This window comes from Acanthaster planci, linkage group LG02 (genome assembly GCF_054643075.1).
Source record: "Acanthaster planci isolate LZ-2023a linkage group LG02, COTS_SCS, whole genome shotgun sequence".
Lineage (NCBI taxonomy): Eukaryota > Metazoa > Echinodermata > Asteroidea > Valvatida > Acanthasteridae > Acanthaster > Acanthaster planci.
In genome coordinates, this window is record NC_141778.1 from 14,628,147 (window position 1) to 14,656,119 (window position 27,973).

Consider the following 27,973-nt stretch of genomic DNA (forward strand, 5'->3'; position numbering starts at 1 on the left):
AGAGAAAAGGGCAAACTTACGAAACAAAAAAGGGAAGGGTGAAAATCACCAGTTGACGTGAAATAGCCTGGAATCAACTCTTTTACTGGTTAGATCCATTTTACGTCGCAGCCTCCATTTGACTTTTTCAGTAATAATTACAGAACTAACATAGGGGTGCTATGTTGTAGGATTCATCCCCTTCAAAACTGGGGTACGAAGGGTCTTTCGGGTTTGTAAGATCATACGTCTTATAACACAGCAATCAATAACAGTTGAAAGTATAATGCACTCCAATTGCTCTTTTCATGAAGTTTCTGAGTGATATTTTATTGCAACTTTATTACATAATGCATGTACATAGGGAATTGATGAGATAGCTTCTCTTTTCAATTATTCTTTTTAATAAAAACTGAAAATAAATAAATAACGCTTCTTTCAGCAATATAATTGGTAAATAAGCGCAAAAATTATCCAGCAAGCATGAATATTTCAGCATTTCAAAAGTAGACGAAAACCTCATGGTATAATACATGTAGAATCAAGTGCACTTAAGGAAACGTTTGATATTAAGCGGTAAGAAAAGTGTATCTAGTGTAAGCCAAGTGTATAAGTCTTCACTGTGAATTGAATATGACTTCACAATGCTCTTCCAGTTTGAAAAAAGACAAAAGAGTTGTATTTACAAAACTTCAAATTGTATGTTCACAAAAACTATTTACAGACCTTTCGTTCCATATTTTCGATATCGTTATCTTACTAAGTGTACATTTCGTGCAGACGTTCAATGCTGCTCTTTTACCAACTGCATTGATAAAAAATTATGTAGGCCATTTCTTGGGGCTGAGCTGTGTCTAAGGCCTGCGTCAAACGGGGTTCTTCTGCCGTGTCGAACTCATATACTAAAATTGTCCATTAACTGCGGCGGAAGCACGTTCGACGAAGACCTAAAAGTCGACTAAACTCTTGATCAGAAGAAAGAAAAAACTGAACTCAGCTCTAGACTTCGAATATCAAGGACAATAATGTAGAAAGTCACGTTAACAACTCTATTGCCATAGTTATCGCAATACTGTTACTCTGTTGTGACTCCATTTTTTTACATTACGAAACAAAGTCGAGCCTTCACGGACGTTGTTTAAATTCCTCTCAAGTTCATGTTGCCTTGACTTTCTTGACTCCTGGAGGGAAGTATGCCGTACACGTTCATGGTGTATCCAAATTTTGAGTTGGGGGAGGGGGGCTGGGTGTCCCCTTCAACTAAAGTATCCGTCTGTTCTTTCCCAGGGAATGGTAAAAAGCGTGGGCGGAGATCCCCCGGGGGATGGGAGATATACTCCCCACTTCCATCCCACCTTTTGACCGGGGGGGTGGGTTACCAATATAACCCCACACATCCACACACAGATAGACACGGATACACACACACGCTTTTCGAGTCACTGACTACACGTATGCACACCCTTAGCCGGCACCACCGACTCCGCGCTTGCCGGCGTGACGATCTTGCCTGGGATGGAGGTTGTGCTGAGCTTTCAGAAATCCCCCCATACGTGACAAGAAATCTCTGCCCGTGCTAAAAAGTGCCTATTCGCTTTGAACACAATTTGTGACAGTGATATGCTTTGGTGCTATCTGAGCTGGATGTTTACACTGTATCCAATCCGTTGGATACAAAACATGAAGACTGATTCATCAACGTGAAAGATTTGTGATATAAACAGAGGGTCGTCTTTTTTTTAAACAAGCAAAACTGCCTGTCCCAGTGTCCCAATTCATTTTTACCTATCCTCAGGGTTGGTGACGCGGAAAGATGGGGACGTGATTACGGTTATCCCACTGTTTTGCCATCAAGTAAAGACTCAGCTCCTCCAGCTCCCAATGGATGGTGTCTGTACTGTGTCTGACATGCTTTGCGATATGTCGTCCCCAGGTGGAAAGTTCCCCCTCCCCGGCTGGATACGCCACTAGTCACATGTATCGAGGGCGAAATATTAATTTTGTCGATCACAACGCCGTGCTCGGAATCACACGGCAAATAAAAGAATAAACCTCAAACTTTTAATATACATTATAATCATAAACAGAAGAAAAAGATGAAAACAATTAATGTAGGGCTTCGTAAAATAAGAAACAATTTAAGAAAAAGTCTGCAATATTATTGATGAGAAGTACAAACTTGTTGATAATGGTCTGCAACAAAATCAAAATACATTGGAATAGACAGATTCAGAATTATGCTGAGAATGGCGTCTGTACACACAGAATATATATTTCACACGTAGTGCATTGATACTGCAATTCCCAACTGCTTTCAATGGAAATAAAGCCTTCTGAAAACACATCAGACAGCAGGCGACAACCCTGCCTAAAACAGCATCTGCTTGGCACTTGGCATTGCAAAAATATAGAATATTTCATTTTGTTTTCTTACTGTAGTCAAACGTATGTACAGCAACCAGGCAGCTTTTGGAGATAGGGGGACGAAATGGAGCTTTGGTTCTTTCTCCAATCCCCCCCCCCAAAAAAAACATGCTAACAAACTGATTTACAAACATCATGCAATCATTAAGAATCAATTTCCTTTTTTTTTTGCATAAATCTCTAGACGGTTTCCCACATTGTCAACCCTGTTCTGTAAATAAATTCAGTCTCGAATCTGTTGGGAAGTATGTAGTGATTCTCGTTAGGAAGGGAAACTTCTGTAATTTTGGATAAATTACTGCTTGGCTCAAATGCCTCTGAGAGATATTTTACTCTCCTAGTCTAATAATAACCAGCAAATATAAATGCAGCAGGGAGCCCAGGGCTTCCCCTGCCTAGTCAAATGTGAGGTGACCCAAAACCAATAATGACACATCACTAAAACACAAATTCATCAAATACAGTCGAAACCTCATCAGTGAGAGCATTGTTAATACAATTTTCTGCCTTTAACGAGGACATTTTTGGGTCCAAATCCCTTTTGTGTTTCATTATTTTCATTCATGATAATACAAGGTTTCTGTTAAAACAAGGTCTTCTGCTAACTCCGAAGGACCTCTTATTAACAAGGTTCGGCTGAAACACACAAAACAGAATATTTCCCCTTTCAGATTGTTCGGATGACCAAGGAAAACCACACAGTGCAGGACTGGTTGACTTAATAGAGGGAATGGATCAAGAGTCGTACTTTGGGAGAAGGTAAATATGCCTTTCTTCATCGGACCCATTTGAGCTCAGGTTGCTACTATCAATAGTGCTCATGTTCACTGCATGCAGTTCGATTAATTTTGGCCACCTCATCAGCACCCCAGGGGACCCCTTGTAGAACCAGTGGTGGATGTCAATCAGTTGGGGGTGGGGGAGGGGGTAATGGACACATGCCCCCACCCAACCCCCTGTGCGGCAATGAATTTGAATGACTCCAGTATGATACGTCATGACTAATATGGCTTCGCATGGCGTACTGACATTTGACCCTCCAAGTTTTTATCATCCCTTCTGAAAATCATCGATCTGCCCCTGTTCATAATTCTCAAATGACTCTTTTTACACTAAGCATATAAGCTTGCTCAGTGGAATAGTCTACTTTTTATGGGGCTTGGGCACTATAAATGTGTTCCCTTCATAAAGGGTTTGGTACCTGTATGTGAGAATCAACAAGCACATACAACCAGAAGAGACTTCTTAGACATTGGACTCGGCCTCCTTGAATAGTTTCTTGACTTCATCCGGTGGTGTGACCTGGCTTTCTTCAGGCAGTATGGGAAAGCCTGCCTCCTTGCGGTGATACTCCAGGGCTGGTCCCCATTCGCTGGTGGGGCGCAACGACTCCCTCAGGCGCTACAAGGGCAAAATAATAATATGACGTTGTTTAATATATTGTGCATCACGGTACCTCAAGGACTCTTAATGTGCTTTACACCATAAATATCCCTACAGGCCCAGAAAGAATCTTAAAGACCAACTCAACTCCCTAGACGAAAGCATACAATTGTTGCAATGATTTCAGGTGCCACTGGGTCAATCAACCTCAACAACCATCCCATGATTTATACTCCTGTGTGTAGAGAAGCAGGTGAAGGTAAAATGACTTGCCTAAGGACACCATGTATGGCCGATCTAGTGTCTGGAATTATAAACCCTTACCACTAGCCAGGCCACACACCCCTAGTCATGTGGCTGTCAGCTTTATTCCCCCCCACCATGCAAAAAGAGTGCTTCATGTAAGACTTTCCTGGACACCAATCTGGCCGGATATATGAATGCTCCTGGCTTGAATCAACCATGCCAGTTGGTACAGTGACTGTTTGACATGAAGATGAATTCTTCACGTGACAGTATTACCTCCATGAATGTTCCTTCTTGCTTCAGCAGGTAGTAGATTGGGTACACGAAGACGGGTACCAGCGAGGCCAAGGTCATCAACCAACCCAGACATTCGGCCCAAACAGGGTATGTGTACGTGTTGTACTTCATGCGTGAATAGCCGACAAACGTAAAAACTATGATGAACTATGTACAGGAAAGTTAGAAAAACGGGGAAGATTAAGTAATTAGGCACGATATCCTACTGCAATAAAAAAAAATCAGACAGCTTTTCCCTCTCCCTAAAGAGATATGATTGGAGCTGGGTTTATTTGGTGAATGTGGCATTCCAGAAGTTTCACGTTTTGAAATCACCTTCAGATAAATGTCAGAAAACATGTTTATTTTCAAAGGGCAGTGGAAAACAATCAGGTCCAACTTCGTGCGTTCACAGCTAACCTCAAGATTAGCAGAATTCCCAATCATAATTGCAACGGGAGAGAATGCCAAAGGAATGAACACATGTGGATCCCCATCCTCCAAAAAAAGTTGGCGAACTGATTAATAACATCCATGGTATGTAACTTGTAAAAAATGCAGACAGCATTCTGGCTAGTCCATCTTTGCATGTGAGAAAAGAACAGATTGATGAAATATGGAGATTTTACACTTTGGATGCAATGCGTTAAGCCCAAACCTACATACTTATTACATGCATATCATATGACCTGAAATTATGGCTTTCAACTATGGCTACGGCTCAATTAATTACTTTAATTAGGCACCTAAAGGCTGTTGCAAAGTGGCAAATTGAAAGTGGTTGACTCTCCTTCCATAACACCGGTGTTAATATATTTCACAGCCAAAAGCATCTTCATGCATGAAGACCATTGCCACAGCAGCTTTCTACTTTTATGTTTTCTTTTTACCATCAAGAAAGCTGGTGACAAGAGCTTCCAACATGCCTTCCAATAAATCCCAGGACGAAAACCCAACATGACATTCAGATCATCCAGAAAACGGTCCGCACCTGAACAAAGTAAAAGAGCACCTGTATTGTTAAGATAACTACAGTGTGCAACATACTTGAAGATTTACATACAAATTTCAGAACTACATTTTTGCACTATTTGATTGTCAGGAAACTCTCATAAAATCATGAATAGCTGCTTGAATGTAAAAAGGACACAGGATGGGGTGTTGTTTTGTCATCTAGCTATGATGTTCTCTTGTGGCTAATGTCCGAAAAAAAGGCCCATGATCTTTCCAAGGGGTGCCAGGTACACAAATGCGCTAGTGCTTCCTGGTACAGCCCATCATCAAATCAGTGTGGGGTTAATTTTGCACTGAGCTGCTGGTCAACACAACTTAGATTAGGTTTCCGACTGCAGCCAAGACAACAGGTACCCAATAGTGTAGTTAACAAGGGTGAAATTTCAGGAGGGGCACCTTGGGGTGCCCACATATTTTCAAAACGGGAATGAAAGCACATTAACTGTGGCTCAAACCTGCCTCAGTACATTTCAGAATTTTCGATTGAGGGGAGATGGGTGCACAGACCTCTGTGGGGAGGGGGAGAACCATGCCCCTTACTTTGCTCCCACGCATTTCTTTTATGATCAAGATGAGAATGCTTCCTACCAGATTTCTAAAGGCTTCTGAAAAACGAAAAACTAATTGTATTGAAGGGCCGTCTTCCCCTCATAATGAAACATTTTCCATTGTCATTTTTCTTTCTTTGGTAGATATGCTTACCATAGATGTAAGCAATCACGATGCATTCCAGCATTGCAATTATCAAGACAGACAGACCAGCTGAGAATGAGTTCATGATTGTAAGCAGATAGATGCCTCCCTGTGTCGCAAGAAAACAAGCAAGACATGAATACATGTTAAAATCTAAAAAAGAAGGAATACAATACATCATGCCACATGTCAGCCAGGCTTGCAGTTGAGGACATTAATATCTTTCCCTAGTGTGTTTGCAGATGAATGGAAATTTGGAGAAAAAATCAACTTTGCATTAACATCTACATCTTCGGACAAAAACGGAACTGCTCAGCAAATACACGTATTAAGCAAAATAGGTGAAAGAGTCATTTTGAATTACATATACTAGCATTTATGGCTGGAAATTTCGTCAACTTCTTCTACTGTTTTAGTGCAGAAAATTTTAATCTGTGCTAAGCAATCTCCTCTGCTTAGCAGCTCCAACAGGGTTCCCACTGAAACCTCAAAACTAAATTCCAGGACTTTTCCATAACTTTCTGGGATTAAAAGTTAATGAATTCTTGAAATTTAATGCCACTTTGCAGAGAAAATTTGTTTGAGCTAAAACTGCCCCAGCCGCAATACTAACACATCTCTTTCTGGTTCTTTATCCTGGTTGGTTGAAATACGGTCAAGTATGGTTCACTAATATGGGCGAGTACATGAAATTGGCTTCAGCATAACTCCTAACATGCCTAACGTGCCTTGACGTAGGGCGCGCATCAATTCCAGAGGGACCGTGAGTGACCAGAAGAGGGTCCTATTTCCCAAGGCCTCTTCTCAGTGGTCACTCACAGGTCCGGAAGGCCTCTGGAAACAGGACCCTCTTCTGGTAACTTACAGTCCCTCAGGGACATAGACATGCACTAGTGACCTCTTTGCCAGTCCATTTGTGTATACTATTGACTGACAAAAATATAACCAGTAAATTTATCTTAATCCCTTATCACATCAAAAATAACCACTGCATGATCTTAAGTTCCATGACATTTCTCGCGACTTTTTCCTCTGGCAACAAGATTCAAGAGCAAACTTGTTTCCAGGATTTTTCAAGAACCTCGATGTCCATGGGAGAAGAAACTGTCTTCAGAAGCAGAGCTACAAAAAAAGGTTCGTGAGACAGCTTCCAAAACTTCCTTTTGAAGAGAAAATGAAATGGCCCACATTTGAAGCAACAAAAGTGACAGTTAGTTTTGCCCAGTGCTCCATGACTGACAATGGGTTAAGGGCTAACTGCAAGACCTGATTTTTCACTGTACTCACATTTGTCACCATAGACAGTCCAAGGATGTACATCAGCACAGCCATTAACAAAGTGACCAGCCATTTTCTCTTCCGGAAAACTGGATTGAATTTCTCCAGCTCATCCACCATTCCTGTGATGACGGTCTCAAACATGCAGAACTGAATTTTGAAGAGATATGCTTATGAGTATTTAGCAGTATTGAAAATGACCAAATGAACATTTCTATAAAATCCTATCCAGTGACCCTAAGCCAAGGTTTTGCCAATTTTCAGTTTCGTCTCTGTCAATGGCAAGCTTCACATGATTTCAAACCCCTTGACTTTGAAGTCATTAGCTCAAAATTAAGTCATACAGTACATTTCAATCAGAACATCAAAGTTCATGACATCAACCAAAAAATCAATTTTTTAGTGAGAATATTTATTATATGTGGCCTGTCACGACAAAATGAGGGTGAAGTCGCATCTCGCTCTTTCTTATTTTGAGGGTTCAAAGTCATATTGAGGTGGAGGTCAATTATGGGGGTTTTGTAATATTTGGTAAGAGGAACCGGTCTCCTATTTTCGCAAGATCATAGTATTAAAAATGTCATTTTCTCAGCAATTCTGATGATAGCATTATTTGTGTCTGTTTTGTTTCTGACCAGAAATGTTGAAATAATGTTGGGAACAACAAAGACGGGAAGCTTCCAGAATAATGTCCCCTTGTACATTTACCCTTAGTTTTCCATGTACATACTGCTGGAAAACTCTTCTTCTCCTGAATTCCAATATACCAACTCAGCTCATTTTGTGGCGACAGGTCACATATACTTGCAAAGGGTTCTGATTTCAAAGACAAAACCTGAGACAAATGAAGCTGTTGGTATAAGGAAATGCCCTCTGTAGTTTGCATTTTTTGTTTACTGTGAAAGTTTCAATATGTTAGAGAGGAAGTTTTTCTATCAGGCATCAATCTCCCTTACTACTAAGCACACTATAAACACATGCTTAATTATATGTATGTATCATAGGGTTGTAATTGAGTCGATCATAATTCTTGTCACAAGTCCAGTCACAAGTCCAGTCACAAGCCCAGTCACAAGTCCAGTCACAAGCCCAGTCACAAGTCCAGTCACAAGTCCAGTCACAAGCCCAGTCACAAGCCCAGTCACAAGTCCAGTCACAAGCCCAGTCACAAGTCCAGTCACAAGCCCAGTCACAAGTCCAGTCACAAGTCCAGTCACAAGCCCAGTCACAAGTCCAGTCACAAGCCCAGTCACAAGCCCAGTCACAAGCCCAGTCACAAGCCCAGTCAAAAGCAATACAAGTAACAGGATGAACGATAGCACGGGAATGCTTTCGTCTAGTTCACTTGAAACATTACCTAACTTACAACTGGGTGACTTGTGGAAGTTTGTTGGGACTTGTGATGGATTCAACAGCCTAAGACAAGGGCAGATCGGGGGGGGGAGTGCCAACAGAGGGCAAGCACCCTCATAAAAAAACAGGGCCAAATGATTTTATTTAAATGAGAGAAAGGCAATTTCTTTTTGCTTGATTTGCCCAGCAATGTAGCCCCAATGCCCCCCAAAAGGCCATAAAAAGTTCATGAAAAATTTAGGGTCTCCCCAATATACAAGTTTTGCCCTCTCCAAAACAAAGTTGTTCTGGAGACATCCTTGGCCCACAGAGTACTTAAAATAATTCACATTTTGGGTGTCTCCCTAATCTTTCTGTCACCAGTGAGTGATCTTTCGCACACAGAACAGCATTGATGTCTGCTAGTACTAACCTCACTCCCAAGTCCCAACATGAAAACCATGAGAAAGAACAGCAAAGCCCAGAGTGTAGATAACGGCATACGAGCTATGGCTTCGGGATAGGCAATAAATGCAAGACCTGGCCCTGTGGGAAAAGAACAGCCCTTTTGTTTTCAATCAAAACTCAAACATTTCTTGTGATAAAATTTTGATTGGATAAATTACATTCAAAACGGCCTTTCCCACCGAATTCTCCATGTTTTGACTTGTTTGGACAGAAATATGATTTAAGTACCTGTATTCAGTGAAACCACAGTTGTTGAATTTGTGGTTTAAATGTATTCCAAAACAAGAAACATTACAGAAAACATTTTCATTGCCAAAAAGTCTTCCCTGTATAGAAGAAGAGCTGGTCCTTCTTCCCAACCCCCCCCCCTGTTTTTAGAATAAGGGAAATTTTGACATTTTTTATTTACCCCTGTAAATATAAGTTGTTTAAAACAGCTCAGAACACACACAAAACACCAAAAAATGCACATGTTGGCAGAATTACAATTTTATCACCACTGCATTTCTTGTATGGCCAGCTTGCTGAGTTAGGTCTGTAGGTCCAAAACTGTCAACCACCCTACTTCAAATTCTCTTGGTCAAGTGAAAATTGCTTGAAAAGCGCTACTCTGTTGTGATGATCATGCACCTACCTGACTCTACAACTTTATCCACAGCCATTCCCGCGTCGTGAGCCATGAAGCCGATGACAGAGAAGATGACAAACCCAGCAAAGATACTGGTGCCGCAGTTGATGAAGGTTACCGCAATTGCATCTCTGGAGAATCATTCAACAGGAGACTAGCACATTGCACTTAAACAATCAAACAGATATGGTTGTAAAGGACATTCAGGTCAGGTCTCTCTCACATAACATCACTTCCAACACACTACCACGTGCACCTGCAGTTGGGACATATGCAGCTCCATTTTCAAACGTAACTAGATCAACACACATGCGTGAATAGAACGTTTTGGACAATGCACGAACGTGCACCTAGCATAGTCGAATAAGAAGTTGTAATTTTCCTATGAAAATGGTGCCCAAAGAGAGATTAGAAACTTTATTCCAATCATTTCTGAATCCCCTCCATGAAGGAAAGAATGAGTTCAAAGTAATTGTTTGAACAGAACGACACTTTCACTGGACCCGCTCATCACCCTTTTCACAATAATTACGCAGTATACAGTTAAACAAAACTTGGGTCACAATTCAACTGACGAGTACCAGGGAACTAGCATTGACAAAGGACTCAAAGGAAGACCTCCGTCATGGTTTATCTGATTTGCTTGGGCCTTGGCATATGACCAAATGGAATGTGATTGAATAATACCACAATGTGATGGTTTGGTATCAAATGCAGTTATGCAGGGAAGGAAGTTTAAATTTCTAGGGAAAACGTGAAGTAAAACAGTGCCTACTCTGCTTTAAAGAAACCAGCCCCAAATCGCACCTGGCTGTGGTTCTCAGGTATTGTGTTATGCCCTCTGACAGACATGATACGAGAAGTAGTTTGTACCCGATCATATCCCCTATTTCTCAGCATTTCTGCTCCCCCTTTTTCAGAATAATACATGAAGGAACATTGCGGGAGGCTCCTATTGATCCTTTTTGTATCTTTACTACTTGAAGATACAGGCAGACCAACAAGTCTAGAGTCCTACCCTCCCCTTCCCCCAACACACACACCCACACACACACCGGAGCCATCTCTGTTTTTGCTATTGAACAAAAAGGAAGAAAAAGCGATATTAGGGGATTTTTCACGTCCCTTCCTTCAAAATGCATGTAAAAAGCCCCAGATTTAGCTTTACCCATCAGAAAGGCCATAAAAGGTTACCTGAGGAAATGTCACCGATTTTGGCCATTCCCAGCAAAAACAAAACTTGGTTCTGCATGTGAATCTCACCTAAAGCAGTTGTTGTGGAATTTGTTGTAGCTGGCAAGAGTGTGAAGGCTTCCAAATGCTGTGCCAAGCGAGTAGAAAATCTGAACGGCAGCATCCTGCCATACCTGCAGCAAGTGTCCAAAAAATTACAGCAATAAATGTCCTCCGTAAGCACAGCTACAAAAACAACTTGGGCAAGAAGAACGCCCTTGAAACTTGCCAGCTTCACTTTTGTCCGTGGCAAGGATCATTCCATCTTCCGCGACATACCTTTGCCTGTTTGAGCTTCTCTATGTCGGGCTTGATGTAGTAAATGATACCATCGATGGCGCCCTCCAGTGTGATGCCACGGATAAGCAGGCACGTCAAGACAACATAGGGAAAGATTGAAGTCACGTATACAACCTTGAAATTGAATAACAATGGAAAGGAAGTGAAACAAAGAGTAGATGTCTGAACCCGGAGGTCCTATCTGAATAGGATGCAGCCTGCTGTGTTGACATGCCAGCTGGGACATCAATTAAGAAGTACAGGCTAGACGGGGTCATGTGCTTTTGTTATTGTTTTCATGGGCGCCGCAAATCGTACACTAGGGTTGGGGACTAGCTAGTCCAGCACACTTTTTAATCATTTTTTTAAACGGTGTCTGTTTAAATGCTCCAACGCGAAAGAAGGGCATGAGGTACTGAAAAAGTGCACATTTGAAAGCTCAAGAAAATGACAAAAGTGGATGGTTCAAAAGTACTTGCACCCCATGCACGCACATCTCGGGGCTGTGTATTGCAATATGAAAAACAAAACTGACTCATATAAAGGAGGCCACTTAAAGATCCATTGCACACCTTGCTTTATGTCTGTGCATTACATGGGGCAAGACCAACAATTTCCAACAGAATGTGTACAAAGCTTGTGCTCATCGTTACAAGAGGGCAGCATAGCTTGGCATGCAAGGACACCGAGAGGACATGTCCTTCAAATGTGCATCCTTCAAATACTCATGATCACTGATCACCATTCTCTCCAAGCACCGTGTCTCAACATGTAAGCCAAAATAATCTGCGTAATGCAAAATCTGTGATTTCTGCCATCAATTAGTGCAGAATTGTCTTCTACGGGGGAACTGAAATGTTGGGCACAAGTTGACCAAGGACTCTGAATTGGACTCTGTTCTTGACATCTGTTGGTAGCTCTAGATAAAGACTGAAACCATATACCATCTAAAGGTACATGTTCAAGAAATACCATGCGGCTTGCCGATTTAATGTCTGTTCCTCAAGGGAAAGCAACAAGTCTTTTTTTTGGACTCACTTTTCCAGATGTCTTGATGCCCTTCACTAGACTAAGAAAGACCAAGATCCAAGCCAGCAGCAGACATAGTGCAAGGTCCCACTTCACTGGCCCCATGATATGGATGCCATCTGATATGTCAAGGACATAGTTGCTGTCGACATAAAAAAAAAGGAAAACAGCATCAGGGATGCTTGCCAGGAAACCCTAGCTCAGTAGAATCTAACATTCTCTCTAGACTCTCTTTCTATTTCATTTCTAGACTTTTCTACAGTTATTCATGTACATGAATGTTTAACTTTGGTTATTTACCCTCATTTTTCAATTTTGGGACATAAAACCCAGATACAGATTGTGTGACAATTGACAAAACCAGCACACCAAAGTACAGGCGATTAATTTCTGTAATGAATTGCAAATCATTGAATTTACCAACAACCGTCCTGCATTTTTCGGAATATGAACAACAGCTATTATCCCTGTCAAAGATTACTTTCCAAAGAAATCTCTTCTGAGGTGGCAGGTCACTGCGGCAACGTTTCTTTTTGAGTAATACAACGGTCTAACCCAAAGACATCTATCTGGTTCGTAAGTGACTTCGTCACAAAGGCGGACGCGGGGCAATTCGTAGGCTCCCACTGGACGATCGCAGAAGTTGCAACGTTAACTTCCGGTTCCATGTTTCCATGTACATATAAATGGCGGTTAGTGCATATAACTCTAGGTGCAGTGCATGTGCAGTGGGCGTGGTTTAAACTAAAGTGACGTCACACTAACGAACCGGATTGAAAAGCATACAAATGCCTTTTTCGTGTGAATCTTCACTGACATTGAGCAGTATTTGCTTATTTCTTTCAAAAGGAGCTTTTTGAGCAGGAAAATTTGTCACAGGCTTACAAGGCCTTGAACCAACCGTCACCACCTGTTTGCCCTGGGAAATCTCCTAAATAGCCAAATCGCCCAGCTTTCTTATAAATCCCAGGGGATTGCTGCTGGTGGTAAAGATATGGATTGGAAGGGTGCCCTGAAAAAGTTATAGGTAAGTTCGTGAAGTGTTCAAGACTTCCACTTATGATAAGTGGGTCAGATCATGGTAAGATCAAACCCTCCAAGTGGAAAATTAGCAGGTGAGGTGTAAATATTGTCTCAGCAAACTTTATCTGTTAATCATTCCTTCCTCCATGTTCCATACATTCACACTGCACTGGGAGAGTAAAACCCCGCTTAAAAAATCCTAGCAAACGGGACGTGCGTCATCATTTCACCTGTCAGCCACAGAGCATCGAAGAGACACTTACTTGAAGTATTCCTCACTGGGCCGTGCATAACCCGTGCCATTGTCAAAAGTCCCATTCCAGGTCCTATTGTCATCTTTGGAGAAGACGGTACAGTTCTCAGAGTTCCAGGGGTGACCACAGGATCGCCACGGGACATCGCTGGTGAAGGAGGCGAACAGGTAGAACAGTGTGTAGGCAATGATGATATTGTAGTACAATGTTACCAGCCCGCACAATATCAGCATGCCAAAGCCAAGCCCTTCGAGAATGATGGAAAAAGTCCCAATTTTAGAAGTATTTGAAGCCTGGTGTTTCTGTTGTATTCTTTTTTTACATAGGCACACTTAAGCTTGTCCCTTTGCTGTAACCAAATACAATCTTCAATAAATTTCAGGAAAATAAAGAACACATCAATAAGATATAAATGTAAATGAATTCATAATATAAAGAAACAGAAGACTGCACGAAATTGGGAAATTTTGAGAGAGACTAGATACGTGATTCAAGAAATAAAAAGCTGCCAATGAAAGACACCATAACACAAAAGAAACCAAGATCAACATAAACAGACTAAGGCTAGACATTCGATTATGAAAAAGGGGAAAACTGCTGGAACTGAATCTTCCAAACCTCCTGGCTATCAGAATAATGATACTCTGACTAAGGAATAACAGGATGAGATTTAATGAATAGGGCGATACCATGGCAACACTGACGCACAGAGGATGTGAAGAGAAGTCCTAACTGGTGCTACCGGTATCTTGAACAACTTTGAGGCTTCTCTTTTTTAAGTTACCGTTAAGCGTCTGTGCGTTGAGAAGTCCAAAGCCAGTTGAAGCAATATTTAAGCAATATCAAAGCAAGCTTAGCAAGGTAATCCAAGTATTTTTTGTCTTCTTGGTTTTTTGATTGTCAAAAAATGAGAGATACAATTTATAGAGAATAACCCAAATGCCCCAAGTTCTGACAAGTTGACTGCCAACTGCTACCATCTGATCATCTCTGTCATCTCGTATGTTTTTGTACTCAGGGGCGTCACCCCAAGAGACGAAATTTCTGAAAATGGTCCAAATGTCAATTAAGTTCGGGCACAGTTCTGCCCTGTTTTGACAATCACGCTCATATTATAGGTTGATGGACGATGGCAAACAGATGAAATGTGTCAAATGAAAATGAGCGGAAAGGCTTTCAAACGTGCTCTTCACAATAAGGCCTTCATTAACAAAAGAAAACAAAAAGAACGAAAACAAGAATGGTTGTTGAAATGCAAATAACTGTAAACATGTTATCATCGGGATAGTCTGACAAATATAGCTTGACAATAACCACCTTGTCTTCGAATAACACTGCTTTATCGAAGACGTATAAATGTGTTGTGTTTACGACAATCTCCATTCTACAAATGTAAGCAACAGTAGCTGACAAGCTACATTCATCTATTTCAAATACGTCCGTATAATCGTGAAGATTCCAGCGGCATTTTAGCTTGGGTCATGATTATATCCTGTAGAATATGTGCAATTTAGAATTACCAAAGAACCATGTTTAATAGAAAGGTCTGTCACATACTCTTTAATGACAAAAACATTTGAATAATTTTTGTTTTCAGTTATTGTATTGACAGATGCATAGTGAAATAGCGAGAATTATTTAGTTTGTAATAATCTCTCTTTAGGTGAGATTTTATATAATAGTTCTGAAACAGACAAAATAGCACAAACTTATCTTCTTGTGACTGACAGATTTAACTCTAGTGTCTATTATTGAAAATTTAAAGCTCCCACTGCTAGTAGAGTTTTCCTTTTATTCCATCTGTTTTTGTATTTCCTGGCAGTTTTGGTTTTGGTTTTGTTTTCTTTATTATTTCTTTCTTTACTCATTCCTTTATAATTCGTTTTTGGCAAATGACCACGTCCAAAGGGATCAAAAGGTTAGGCCCCAGAAATTCGGTTTGAGGGTTAAGTTCCTATAATATCATATCAGTAGACTGGCAGGGAATTTGGTTATGAATGTGGAAAAATGACAGATATTAAATTTCTTACTTGGAATTTTATTGAATTTGCACTTGATGTTGTGACCTAATGTCGACAAAGTAGGGCCTACACAAGACAGGCCTCGAAACTTTGTGATTCAAAATAAACCCCCGAATTGGAACATAACATCACTGTTGATGAACGTGACAACTCCACAGCTTCATTTGAAGCATGAAGCTGGTTGATGAAGATTGTATCCCAATTTTGTGGCTGTCAGATAAACTCCACGCGTGCTTACATAATAGCTGCATGCATCATAATGGGCCAAAGCGAGTTAATTCGGATTGGTATATGTGGTTGTTTTTATGGCGCTCAGCTACTCGGGCTATTTGCGCCAATGACTATACGTTTATTTACGACCTTTATTAATCAGCATCAGATTACGGAAAGAGGAAGAAGATCCAGTAGGCCTACTAGGAGCAGAAGGAAACCGGAGTACCTGGAGAAAACCTGCGAGAGCGACTATGGACTGGAAACCAAATGCACTTAAAGCCTGGGCCAACCCAGGACTCGAACTGGGCATCGCTGGTGCCCTGCGAGGATATTTAAAAGCAATTTTAATATTCCAACTGCGCATGTCACGTCACAGTTCGGCGTTGTAGTGCGAAATTTGTTGATCCTCTTCAACACCGGTCAGAATTTTGTGCGCCTGACCAACTGTAGATAAAAAGCCCCTCAGCCCCCATATGATGCAAGATATGGGGCAGAGAGAACTCCCCTCCTTTGTGTTGATCATTGTTTGATTGGAATCTCTGGAATTCTAAGGGGGATGTGTCAGGTAACAATAGTCTAGAGTGTGTATAGGGATTGGGCATGTGGGGGGGGGGTACCCATCGGGCCCATATTGTGCACGGTATCTCAGCCCCAGGTACAAATTTGCTTGAGGTAACTTAGAATTCGTTCCGCCTCATTAATCTGGCTTAACCGCACAATGGATTTTGTCACCCCCTGTGACCAGTGCCTGACCACAGAGGGAGAACTTATCTGACCAGAATCGAATACAAATGAGCACATTAGAATAGTGATTCTTCCTTTGTACGTAGGCCTAGTGTTGTTTCGAGAGCTCTCTAACACCGGACGGCTTCTGAGCAAAGTGGGACTGGAAGCACATTCCCCCAACGGATGTTTAGGCGGAAACCAAGAACGGCAGAGGATTTGCCTTGGGCGTGATTTGGGGGTGGCCTTGAGATCCTTCCCAACTGCCAAAATGTGCGGAACTTCAACCTCGGTTAGCAACTGGTGTTAGTTTTAATGCACATTTGCCCCACTAGAGTTAAAGAGGGCACACTTTCGTTGGCTTCATTATAGCATTTCGATAGCTGCTTCATGTTTTGTAAGAATATGAATTTTTATCTTTTGCTGGCCAGCCAAGGCAAAATCTGCGACTGTGACGAACCAGAGAAAGGCAGGTCGATATTGTTAACAACGCAGGAGGATATTTTTGGAAGCGAATTTTGAAGCAAGCTCATTTGCAAACTTTGGATATTTTCAAAAGGATGAAACTGTCAGTCATTTTCCTTAGTTTGCAGCCGATGTGGTTTCCTTGTCAGCCTTCAGTCATCATTTGACAAGCCGTGTTTCAAGATTTGTTTTCAAATCCATGTTTGGCACAGTACAGTAGAATACCTCCATACGCCTGAACGAAAGAATAACAACTTTAATCTCGTCTTGAATATTTGAAAGACTGCCAAGTGACGCACGTGCTTTGATTTACAGTTTCCGTCACACGCAGGGTCATGCATGTTTTTCCTCGTAAGCCAGAATGGAAGCATGTTGTGAGAAACTCGATCTGGTCTGACGTTAACTGAGGGGAGCCTGAATTACCTTTGAAAAGTGGGGAGATGGACCAAATACTGAGGCAGCCCTGGCTGGCAAACTGACCAAAACTCAGCTCCAGAAAAAACAGCGGCAGACCGGCCATAAAGATCATGAGCACGTAGGGAATCAAAAACGCACCTTTGGAAAAAACAAACAAGGAATAGTTATGGAAAAACAGCATAATATCGCGTGGGTTTTACCGTGCCTTTCCTTCTAGTCGAACCTTTTCCTGGTGCTATAATTAATCAAATAAAATTCACAACATCGTAATGGTAACAAATCTAAATAAATCTAAAACAAAAACCTGGTATGCAAAGTCAGTAGTTTTCTACCGAAATCTCTCGAACAATCAACATTTTCAGGCTTTTAGGGAACTAAAAAAAAGTTCTCTTACCGCCCCCGTTTTCGTAGCAAAGAAAAGGGAATCTCCAGATATTTCCAAGGCCCACAGCAAAGCTGACGCAAGACAGAAGGAAGTCCAGTTTCCCGGTCCAGTTGCCCCGGGTCTCGTTCTCATCTCCCTTTTCTGGACTCGGCTTAGTCTCGCTCTTCGGGTCGCCATCGTTCACTTGCATCATGTACTTACCCCCTTCTGGGGGTCCCGAGGTGGCAACTGTCCCGCTCTGGATCTCCGTCATTGTTCCTATACACACAGACAAATAATTTTGCTGCTTACAGCATAATACGGTGTATTCGTAATAGGTGATGAAAAAAATCCAAGAGGAGCCAGAAGGAAAAAAAATGAAATTTTAAACAAATGTATAGGTTCCCTTGTGTGTGTTTTCCTTGGACGAATACTACTTCCCCGTTAGTGGCTACGGTGTTACGTGACTACGAGACAGAAATCCCGTTGAGGACAATGTGACATTTTGACCTGGTAGCCGGCTATACGAGATGGACCGTGCGAGTGGCGGGGTATTTTGCAAAAACTATGCGAACAAGACGAAATGTTTGGCAATTCCGTTATTTGGCTAGCCATTTAAGACGTTTATCCGACCGCCGTACCTTGTAGGGATGCATTCGAGCGTTTTAATTACGACAGAAGGCAGTAGACATCATTTGCATTTGCTCCAATTTAAAAAATAAAACAGCCGAATGAGGTTTTTTATTTACTTCGTGTATTATTCCCTGAACTTGTTTTATTTTTTAGGTCGTTGCATTGAGAAAAATAAAGAAAAACATTTTTAACATTCAAAGCGTCGCTCGAGTAATTTTTGATGCATAAGAATCCAATGGGCAACGACACGTTCCCGAGTGCAGAGAAATACGCCTGTGAGGTCGATCTGCAGATCAAAGATGATTCTCCAAGAGTACATTTGTTTCAGAACTTCGGCCATTATTTCGCAAAGTTACTTTCAGGTTTATGTCTCCTTCAATAAAGCAACGGTTTGAATTTGACAAATAGACATTCTTCATTGTGCAGCGAAGTGACTGCAGAAATAGCAACCATGGGCGCGGCCATACATGCAAAACCACCGATTGTCGTTCATGTCACCTGGACGTTGGTAAAACCGTCAACACGCCATCAGTGCACATCATAAACATTTTATAGATCAAAAAATGTGACAACTACCCTTGTATTTTGAGTATATACATGTTACTGTGATCGGGAAAACGGGAGGTCAAATGTTCTGGAAATTGCAGATTTTGTTCGGAAAAAAAAACAGGTGTCGCCAAAAAAAGAGCTAAACGCGACGGCCATGGAGTTGCACAGACCTACTCGGTTTTGACCACACCATTATCTTAAGGGTTGCTTGTAAGATGGTGATGCATTCGCATGAGATAAAGTCCTTTCTTTCCAAGAAGAAGGTTTCTTTTCAAGCAAATCTAAATCTTGTTTTAGCCTGTCACTTAATAATGTTTTAGGGCGATACTGAAAGCGTATTGGCTGCTTTAATAAGATAATATACAGACCCTTCCAACAGCTAAACGCATCACACACTATTCTTGATGCAGCTGTTGGAGGTTAATGGTATATTTTCCAACAACGATCGTCTGGACTCGTTGGAAAAAGCATGAAATTTCTCTCTTCTCGAAAAGACAGCATTCTGAACGGGCATATTGCACAGATTGTCTGAGACCATATACTCGGCAGTCTCGTTTTTGAGACATACAGTCGAACCTCATTGATGAGAGCGCAGTTAATACAAGATTCCGCTTTTAACAAGGACATTTTTAGGTCCTCATCTTTTGTTGTCATTGCTGATAATACAAGGTTCCTGTTTTAACAAGGTTATTTGCGACGGATCTCTTATTTATGAGGTTCGAATGTACCCCCTGATTACTGTTGGAGCAGAGAGCACACTCTCTTGGTTGGAAGGGGAGTATTCCCCCCCCCCACCATGTGGTTATTTCAAGATGGCACACAAAAAAGATTGAATTGTTCTGTCGATGTGATCCGAGGGTAATGCGTGCTGCTGCACAACACTTCCTTGCATATTAAGCACAGCAGCACACGCAAATATTGACTTTGGCGTGGTCTCTGGTATAAATCACCTCTAAAACGGGGTAAGTGTGGAAGCCAGAAACCGCCAGCAGAACATTTTGCTTTTATCATCACCATGCCTTTACAAGATCGTAGAAGATGTCTCGCCCGTGTTTGATACTGATTCAAATAATTTGGAAGTACGGTTTTCTTGAAATGCCAAATTATCGAAAAGTGTGCCGTCAAATTTAAGTTGTTCAACACCTGTATAATAGATTTCAGAGACCGCAACACACATACCAGTGACCACTAATTGGGCCAAAACGCAGCAGATGTTGTACAAAAGCAAGGGTGCCCCTTTTTAGAAGGTAAGTTTTGAGTAAATTCCTGCTATTTTGAGAACTATAAGCACAACAGGAACGACAATGAGCTGTGGAGATTTCATGTCAATTGCAACACACACGACCGCCTCAAAATTAAAGAAACTCACTCTAAAAACTGTGGTGAGCAATTGAAAAAACCTTATTTGTCACTTGGTATAACCTAAATATTCGATTCCAATTCAAAACACACTCAATAGCACAGATTGTTTAAAATTCTATGTATAAACAAGTCTTAAAATTACTAAACACAAGATTTGCTAGTACCGGTATATGTTTTTACCCCGCAACCTTTAATGTTCCCCTTCGTTCCTCCCTGCCCTTCCCACTCGAAAGTTTGCAGTTGGAAACTCTCCATGCTCAAAATATGCCAGTTTCAAGAACCAAGACCAAACTCAGCAAAACGACTGGGCACAAACCACCCACAAATTACACTGCCGCAAGAAATATTAGAAAGAAGTCAGAAGTCTGCTAAAGGGTACCGTATCGGTCCCTTATGACGAAGGTTTGGGAATTGACCCATTTAAATTAAATTTGGACACTCTATACCACCGGGTACGCGATACGTCTCCCTTGTACACACAATATACCAACTTGCCAGCCTGGTAGATTATCAAAAGCACTGATGAATATAAAGAGTGCTGGGCAATGGAGTTAGACGACACTTTAAATTGGTATTTTGGAAGCACACGACGACGGTATGGAATCAGGTACGGAACACAATTATGCACTGACGTCATTTTATGCGCTTCCCTACATATGTGCCAACCATGAGTAGTTATTTTGTCTCAGACATTTAAATGGAAAGCATGATGTACGCGGAAGACAGCCTGACATTCATCCCACTTCCAAGTCGCCGAATTGAATGTCATGAATATCCCGAGTGTCTTCTTGGTAAATTATTCTGGCCTTCGTTCAAAATCATTGAGAAATGTGTCACGTGACAACCTAGAAGAGCTGACAGTATATGTTCTCAGTTCTCACACATTCCATGGCATACATTTCCTCGTGTAATGTCAAACGTCTGCCCAGGGTTGATGCCATCAACTTGATCTTTGACTGAAGGCGGATGTTTGTGTGGTTTTGCCAACGGAATGAACTGCGAGACCTTCTCTTAGAAACATGCCCCCCAGCAGGTTAAATGGTTTCATCGTCCTAACATGGGTATTGTTGCATCCGGCGCTCTATTTACATTCTACTTGCGACACCTCCGCGATATTTACCATCGTTAACATAATCGATCAGAGAGAGGCACAAATTCATGTTGACTGTTGGAGATGGCGCATTCCGGTATTGATTGCTGTAGGCAATGTTTACTTTCCCTCTGGATTCAAACTGAAGAGAAACATTTTTGTTAAACATTTATAAGTGCATATACATGTACATGTACCATTTCTCTGCCCATCGTGGGAGTCAGTCAACTTCATGCTACGTGTTATTATCTCCTCTATAAAACATGTATACTATCCATGTTCGAACATGCAAGCGTTCCCTCGTAGTCGTGTTTGAGTAGAGGGTCCGTGTTGATACTGAGGAGGTGTGGCGGGGGTGTCTTACGGACGATACCATTTTTCATGATGGGGTGGCGCAGTAGTAACTGCAAAATTTAAACGGCACGCTCAAACGTACTAAAATCACAACTCCAAAAGTTAACGAGCAACTACAGATAAAATCTAAACCTGTCACGTTTGATAATGTTTGACACAAGGCTAACATTAAATCTCTTACTTTTTAAATACTTAATTTGCATTTTCAGAATGCTTACACTCAAAGGTGATACAAGTGTAATAAACGGTTACTATACGACTAGAAGTGGCCAGTGAGCCTCATGCTGCACCAAGACAGGGCAAAATTTTAGGCTCTGTTGGTCGGAACTGAACTTCGCTACCAACAGAATGAACACTCCCGACCAATATGACTCTTTACAACCGATGAGGGGGTCCTTCTGCTCGAAGCGATTACTTTGCAGAAATTGATGGCGAGTGGTTTGGAAGGGTTGATTTTTGAACTGTTCTATTAAGGAGTACCTTTTATAACGACATCGGTACACCATAGGCCTATGTAATTGATGAAAATATTTTCCATTAAAAAAAAATTACCGCTTTCTTTTCACTCCCAATGAAAAAAAGTACACCGTGCAAGTATCTGGAACTTGTTTGTTATGTTATATATCGTTGTGAGACACACGAAAACAAGCTGAGCTGAATGTACATGTACACCACGTTTCCTTTAATGTTGTGTCGATGAACTGTTTTAACTTTTATTAGAGTAGTTATGCCCGTTGCTAAGCATGCAGAGATGGATCAGCCAACTTCCTTTTTGAGATTAAACGCGAGTGGAATAAGCCACACACAATACCAGGAACACAAGTTTAGTTATACATCTTCTGTTGGATCAATCTGTGTTTCAAACTTTGGGCTTATACGCGAGCATAATTATGGTAGGGGCGGGTCAAAATACGGTCAAAACGAACGTCATAATACAACTGTAGACTAGTGCAGAACTACCGTTGCCATGTCTTGTATAGCACAAAGAAAAGCTGGCTCGACTCCAATAGATATGTATGGCCTTTAGGAGAATCCTGAGAATTTTCATCTATCCGGAAACTTTAAAATCTTTTCTCTAACCCAGTACAAAACAACTTTTTATCGGTAAAAGCATAGGCCCTACTCTCCCTAACAGATCTCACTCTGTCAAAAAAAATACTTGTGTAGGTGTCACATTTTTAAAAACAAAAATTCGATTTTCTTGGAGATAGTTTTAAAAGTACCGCAGCAAAGGCGTACGACAGTTACAAAAAATCCATGAAGTGAACTTTTCGGTTTAGCCTTATACAAGGCTACTTAAATTCGAAAATGTTTAAAGAGAGATTTGCCACGATGATTGGCTTAATAGAGGTTAAGCCTTACTGGTGTTACACAGACTGTTCTTTATTTTAAAATCGTTACAATGAATGCACAAAACATTTACTCGAGCGCAGCCCATAGGAAGAAAGAAATCCCTCTAACATGACGTCATACGCATAAAGGGGTGTTTGTGGAACCAAAATGATGGATTAAGCGCCTGCACATGGACGATTAGCACACATAGGCTAATGAACAGCCATTTCGGTTCCAAAGTGTGAAGTTGGCACTACCCTCCCTGTGCTTAAATTAAATTCAAAACCAAGCGCCCCTAACGTCAAGCATTGGCACTACCTGTCAGCCTTGCAATCACGAAGATCACACTGTACTAAATTGTGCATTTTACGTTTACCGTTTATTTCAATAGTCGCAAATCAGTGATTGTATGTATCTCTCGTACATTTGAATTTTTGATATTCTTGATTGATACTTTTGATTGCCAAAGGTTCACAACTGCAGATTAATGAGATCAGCGATATGAATAGTTTTCAGAGGCCTTTAAAGTACGTGAAAGAATCGAAACGTTGCATCTTCGGAAGTATTCTGCAGTTTTTGAATTATTAGTGTTTATACTGGACGAAAGTGGTACCTAGTCCTTGATAGACACTACAGTGGTTAGATTTACAACGACGAAGAGAGTTACAAACCCAAAATGTATATCCTACACTCTGGTCCACTGCACGTTGTTAATGAAATAAAGTATCTCGGTGTATTCTTAAATATCCGATTAACCTGGGAGTGGGAAAGCCACGTGAAACATCTAGGGCTAATAAGACGCTAGGTTTTATTTTAAGTGTGGCTAAAGGTCTCTCCACACATTCTCAGTTCTGTCTCTACAAATCGCTTGTTGTACCCATCTTAGAATATGGATTGATTGCTGATATTGAGCAGGTCAACAGACGAGCGACTGCGACTGTTCTCTGACGAAAACAATGGAGATACCCGTCCTCGATCGACTTAAACTATTGAACTGGTGTTCTCTACAGTCCCATCGGGCCTATCTGCTGGTCTGTTTTGTTGCTAAAACTTTGTATCGTGATGTTTCATGTAGTTCCGTGGTAGAACATCCGGCATACTGATGATTTAAAATTTTCTCAGTAGCTGGAAACAGTTGCTTAAATCATAATCCAATCTATGTATTCCCTCGTCTGTGGGAGAAATTCCCCCAAATCCTTCTAACTGCTTTATCGACGGGTTCTCTCTCGCAATTTTAAAGACAGCTTAAATTGTAGTGTAAACTAAATTAAAACTTAATTTAAAAAAATCCCAGTTTGCTTTACGTTTAGTGTACGATACTTCTCCAACTAAGGATTATTTTGTGGTTTACTCTCCTTTTCCCTTTTAAATGTAATGTAATGTATCTGATGTTTTTTTTTAATTGATGAATTTCCTAATGTCTTTACTATAGTTGTTTGGGGCTATTTGCCTTTTGGCAATAGTGATTAGGTTCACTTTCTTAGCTCCTCTCATCTTGTCTTGAATTGTGTATTTTTGTTTGGTCTGATGTAATGATGACGAATAAAATAGTAAGAGTAATAGCTCTTCGCTCGCCATACAAATGAACATCCGAAGGAATTCTGAATGACCGAAGACGACAACAGTCTGTTAACAGAAGTTTAGAGTAAAAAAAGGACTAAAAAAAAAATTAAAAAATGAAAATAAAAAACAAACAAACATGACCTTCACACCAAGGACACACCGCTATAGCAAAGTTATGTGGCCAATCGTAGCCACGGGGTAGAAATATGCACGTTACAGGATGCAGGGACACGTTTCCGGTCGCCAAAAACATCCCCGGTGATCTGAGTTCCAATGCCCATGCATTAAGAGCTAAAGCCAGTTTTTTTTAGGGGAGGGCTGTTAACCATAAAGTAAGGGTACAACAGGCTGATGGATTTGATGCTGGGGTTTACTGTACTTCTGTTGGCCATCAAGAGCTGAACTGATAAAGTAAGCCTTTTATTTCCTGTCTGGAGAGATACAATATGCACTTAAGACTGCAGACAGAGGAAAGATTCATACGGTATACAATGCTGTCTACCAAAGACATTTTATTTCCGCTCACCCCTCTCTCGGATCTCGATTTTATTATTTTGAGTAACAGTGCCCGTGATGTTTTGAACCACGAGACTTGCCTCGGGCGCAGACGAAGCAGGTCAAAAGTTCCAGACAAGTAACCTCAATCCTTGCAAGTCCCGCAGCGGGACTCAAAAACCCAACCACGTGGCGTTGGCAGAAGCTCAAGGATTTCTTGAGCCCATATTCGCGCAAAAATGCAATGTCTGCATCTTTTGCTCTGCAATACGAACGCCTTTGGTGTTACAACAATAATGGACTGTCACAGCGGGCCACGACATTTGCGTGAGTGCAACAAACTGCTTTTTCCCCCCACACAAAAACACAAAAGTGAGGAATAAACTTTGTTCTACCGCAACACATTACGCATGCACATCATTACCATGAGAGAAATACCAATGTGTGTACAGTTCCAGTCAATTTCCTGCTGCCGACGTAAGCCATTTTTTTAAATCAGAGATCGAATAAAGGAAATGTTTCGTTCCCAGTGTATCGCCTTGGAAGTACCTATGACCTTTATTTCAAACAGCAAAGTGCCTTTCTACACCCGAGAAGTATCGATGACTTCAAAAATTACAATGTAAGACTATTCGAAACTAATTGACGTTTACTTAACAGTAAAGTTAATAACATGCAGTTAGCAGTAACTTTACTGTTTGTCACAGTGGCTCTTATACGTTCTAAAAAAACGCAATCTGTCGTTTTCATGTACCATAACCTACCCTGCGAAAAGGGTTTATATTAAAAACTTGATACATGTACATGTATTTTCAACAGTAATTGCCTACTTTACTGCAAATACATTTGTACAGATGTATTTGTTTTTCCGTCTTACATGTCAAGCCTCATATCAATTGCACTTTTAAGGCGTGGTCAATAATGCAGTACTGATGCATATGCATTAATTGGGAAATCGCCTCGGAAGTTACATATGGAAAAGACAAACTGTACTAACAGGGCCCCTTTCTTTGGGCCGTAAGTTGACACGTAATGTTTGAAAGTCTTTGAAAGGCTTTCTCATTCAGTTTCGGACACAAACGGCGAAAATATTGGGGGGGGGTCAACAGGGCTCAGTCACGTATAAAGCAAACTTTACCATGTATGAAAAAGTTTATCTGCCAGGATGACTTGACTCTGGCCATCAATCATGCATGACTGGATTCAGATCGTAACAAACAAAATTTAATTAGGCGGCACGCACAACAAAAGACTCAGTGGGCCTAAGTCTGTCGCAGAGGAGAGTACTTTACCCTGATCAAATGAACGAATACAAGCACGGTGGTACACCATGGTAGCACTAGCAATTTCATCCCCCTCGAATCGATGGATACAAGTACGCCTACACTGCATATTTGGGAGTGAAAGGGGCGTCAGCAAATTAAGGGGGGGGGGGGACATTAAAAAGTGGGATAATAAGGCGTACCCTGAGAATGTTTGGATTGTTTACCAACGTCACTCCGTCTAAGGATTGCTTTTCACACCTGTTTCTGGAGTGTAAGTTTTACTACACTTTACTGTAACAAGTTTGGCATGTTAAAGTACCGTAGTAGTATGGTACATGTATGCCATCCTCAATATCGATGCATTTTTCATGTAATGAAAGCCATAAAGGCAACAATTTTATTTTTTTGGGTTTGAAATTTATTCTAAAGGAGTAACGTTGGAAGACCGATTTTACTTTCGAATGGGAGTTGTGTCTCAGGGAGTTGGTAAACATGAAAACTGACGTTGGGCCCTAGAAAATGATGCTATTTAGGTTAAATTGTAAAAAAAAGTAAAGCAGTAAAAATCACAAGTCCTGTTCGACAGGTAAAAAAAATAGCACTAGCAAAGTAAGATTTTTTCATTTGGCTAAAGAATCTTCAAATCTGCAACACAAAAAAGGAACGACTTTAAATCTGAATCAATTATTTCCAAACATTAAAACAATGCTTCTAGCCTACCTACTTGGATACAAACTCAAAAGTCCGAAGATAAAAATAAAATATGGGATCCATTATTTCTGTACAGGCCTACAGCGTTTATTCCAAAGGAATGTCTGTGCATGGAGCTTAGCCCAAGAACGCCACTTTAAGTGTAAATTGGACGATGCAAATGCGGTGGAGACATACCAAGCATGTCAAAACATGACGGGAGAATTGAAGACCATGAAGACGCCTGCCGAACCTCGCACAGCTACAGGCCAGCCTATACCTGTGCTTTTTTCCTACAATTTCGAGCCAAATCAAATAATAATGAATTGCCCTGGCAACTGGAGATAGGAAGGAAACAAAGGCCACGTGGTCAAGGAAATTCAAAATGATACTCACCACAACGAAAGGACTAGCGTACTAGTGTTTACGTTTTTTGCTGATGTTGTCTATTGAAAGCGTTGTGCAGGCCGGCACTCTCGAATTTTGCAGACCTTTTGTACGATGACCTGCCGAGTTTGAGTGATAAGAATGACAGGACAAGTCAGCCGACATCAAAATTGTGCAAACTGAACTAGTTGGGATTGAACAATTTGCCGGCGTTTGGTTGAAACGACAAGACCAACATATTTGAGTCTTGTAAACAATTTAATGCTGGTTGTATCCAGACTGGAGACACACAACCAAAACATAAATAGTGTGCACACCGTATTGTACATCCATGTGCACATGGATATGGGACGTGTATAATATAAACACTGAGTCGCCACGTAGCGCTCATGTCGAACGTAATACGCATGCGCATATGCATTCATTCATGCTGTCGAGAAGGCGCGGTTTTGCAGCAGGTTGGCAGTGTGCCAGGCTTTGTGGCAACACCCGAAGTAGACTGGTTCCCGTC

General features: G+C 41.1%; 1 protein-coding gene across 1 annotated transcript; it reads right to left on the reverse strand.

Annotated features, from left to right (window-relative positions):
• Positions 1 to 276: 276 nt before the first annotated feature.
• Positions 277 to 27,809, reverse strand: LOC110973214 (sodium- and chloride-dependent glycine transporter 1-like). The gene is made up of 14 exons (XM_022223865.2): positions 27,472 to 27,809; positions 17,773 to 18,021; positions 17,385 to 17,516; positions 13,549 to 13,786; positions 12,272 to 12,404; positions 11,234 to 11,368; positions 10,985 to 11,088; positions 9,728 to 9,852; positions 9,059 to 9,171; positions 7,303 to 7,443; positions 6,025 to 6,124; positions 5,199 to 5,299; positions 4,309 to 4,476; positions 277 to 3,804 (listed from the first exon to the last, which is right to left on the reverse strand). The coding sequence occupies exons 2-14, from the start codon at positions 18,014 to 18,016 to the stop codon at positions 3,649 to 3,651; spliced, it is 1,890 nt and encodes a 629-aa protein (XP_022079557.1). The 5' UTR covers positions 18,017 to 18,021; positions 27,472 to 27,809; the 3' UTR covers positions 277 to 3,648.
• Positions 27,810 to 27,973: the final 164 nt, after the last annotated feature.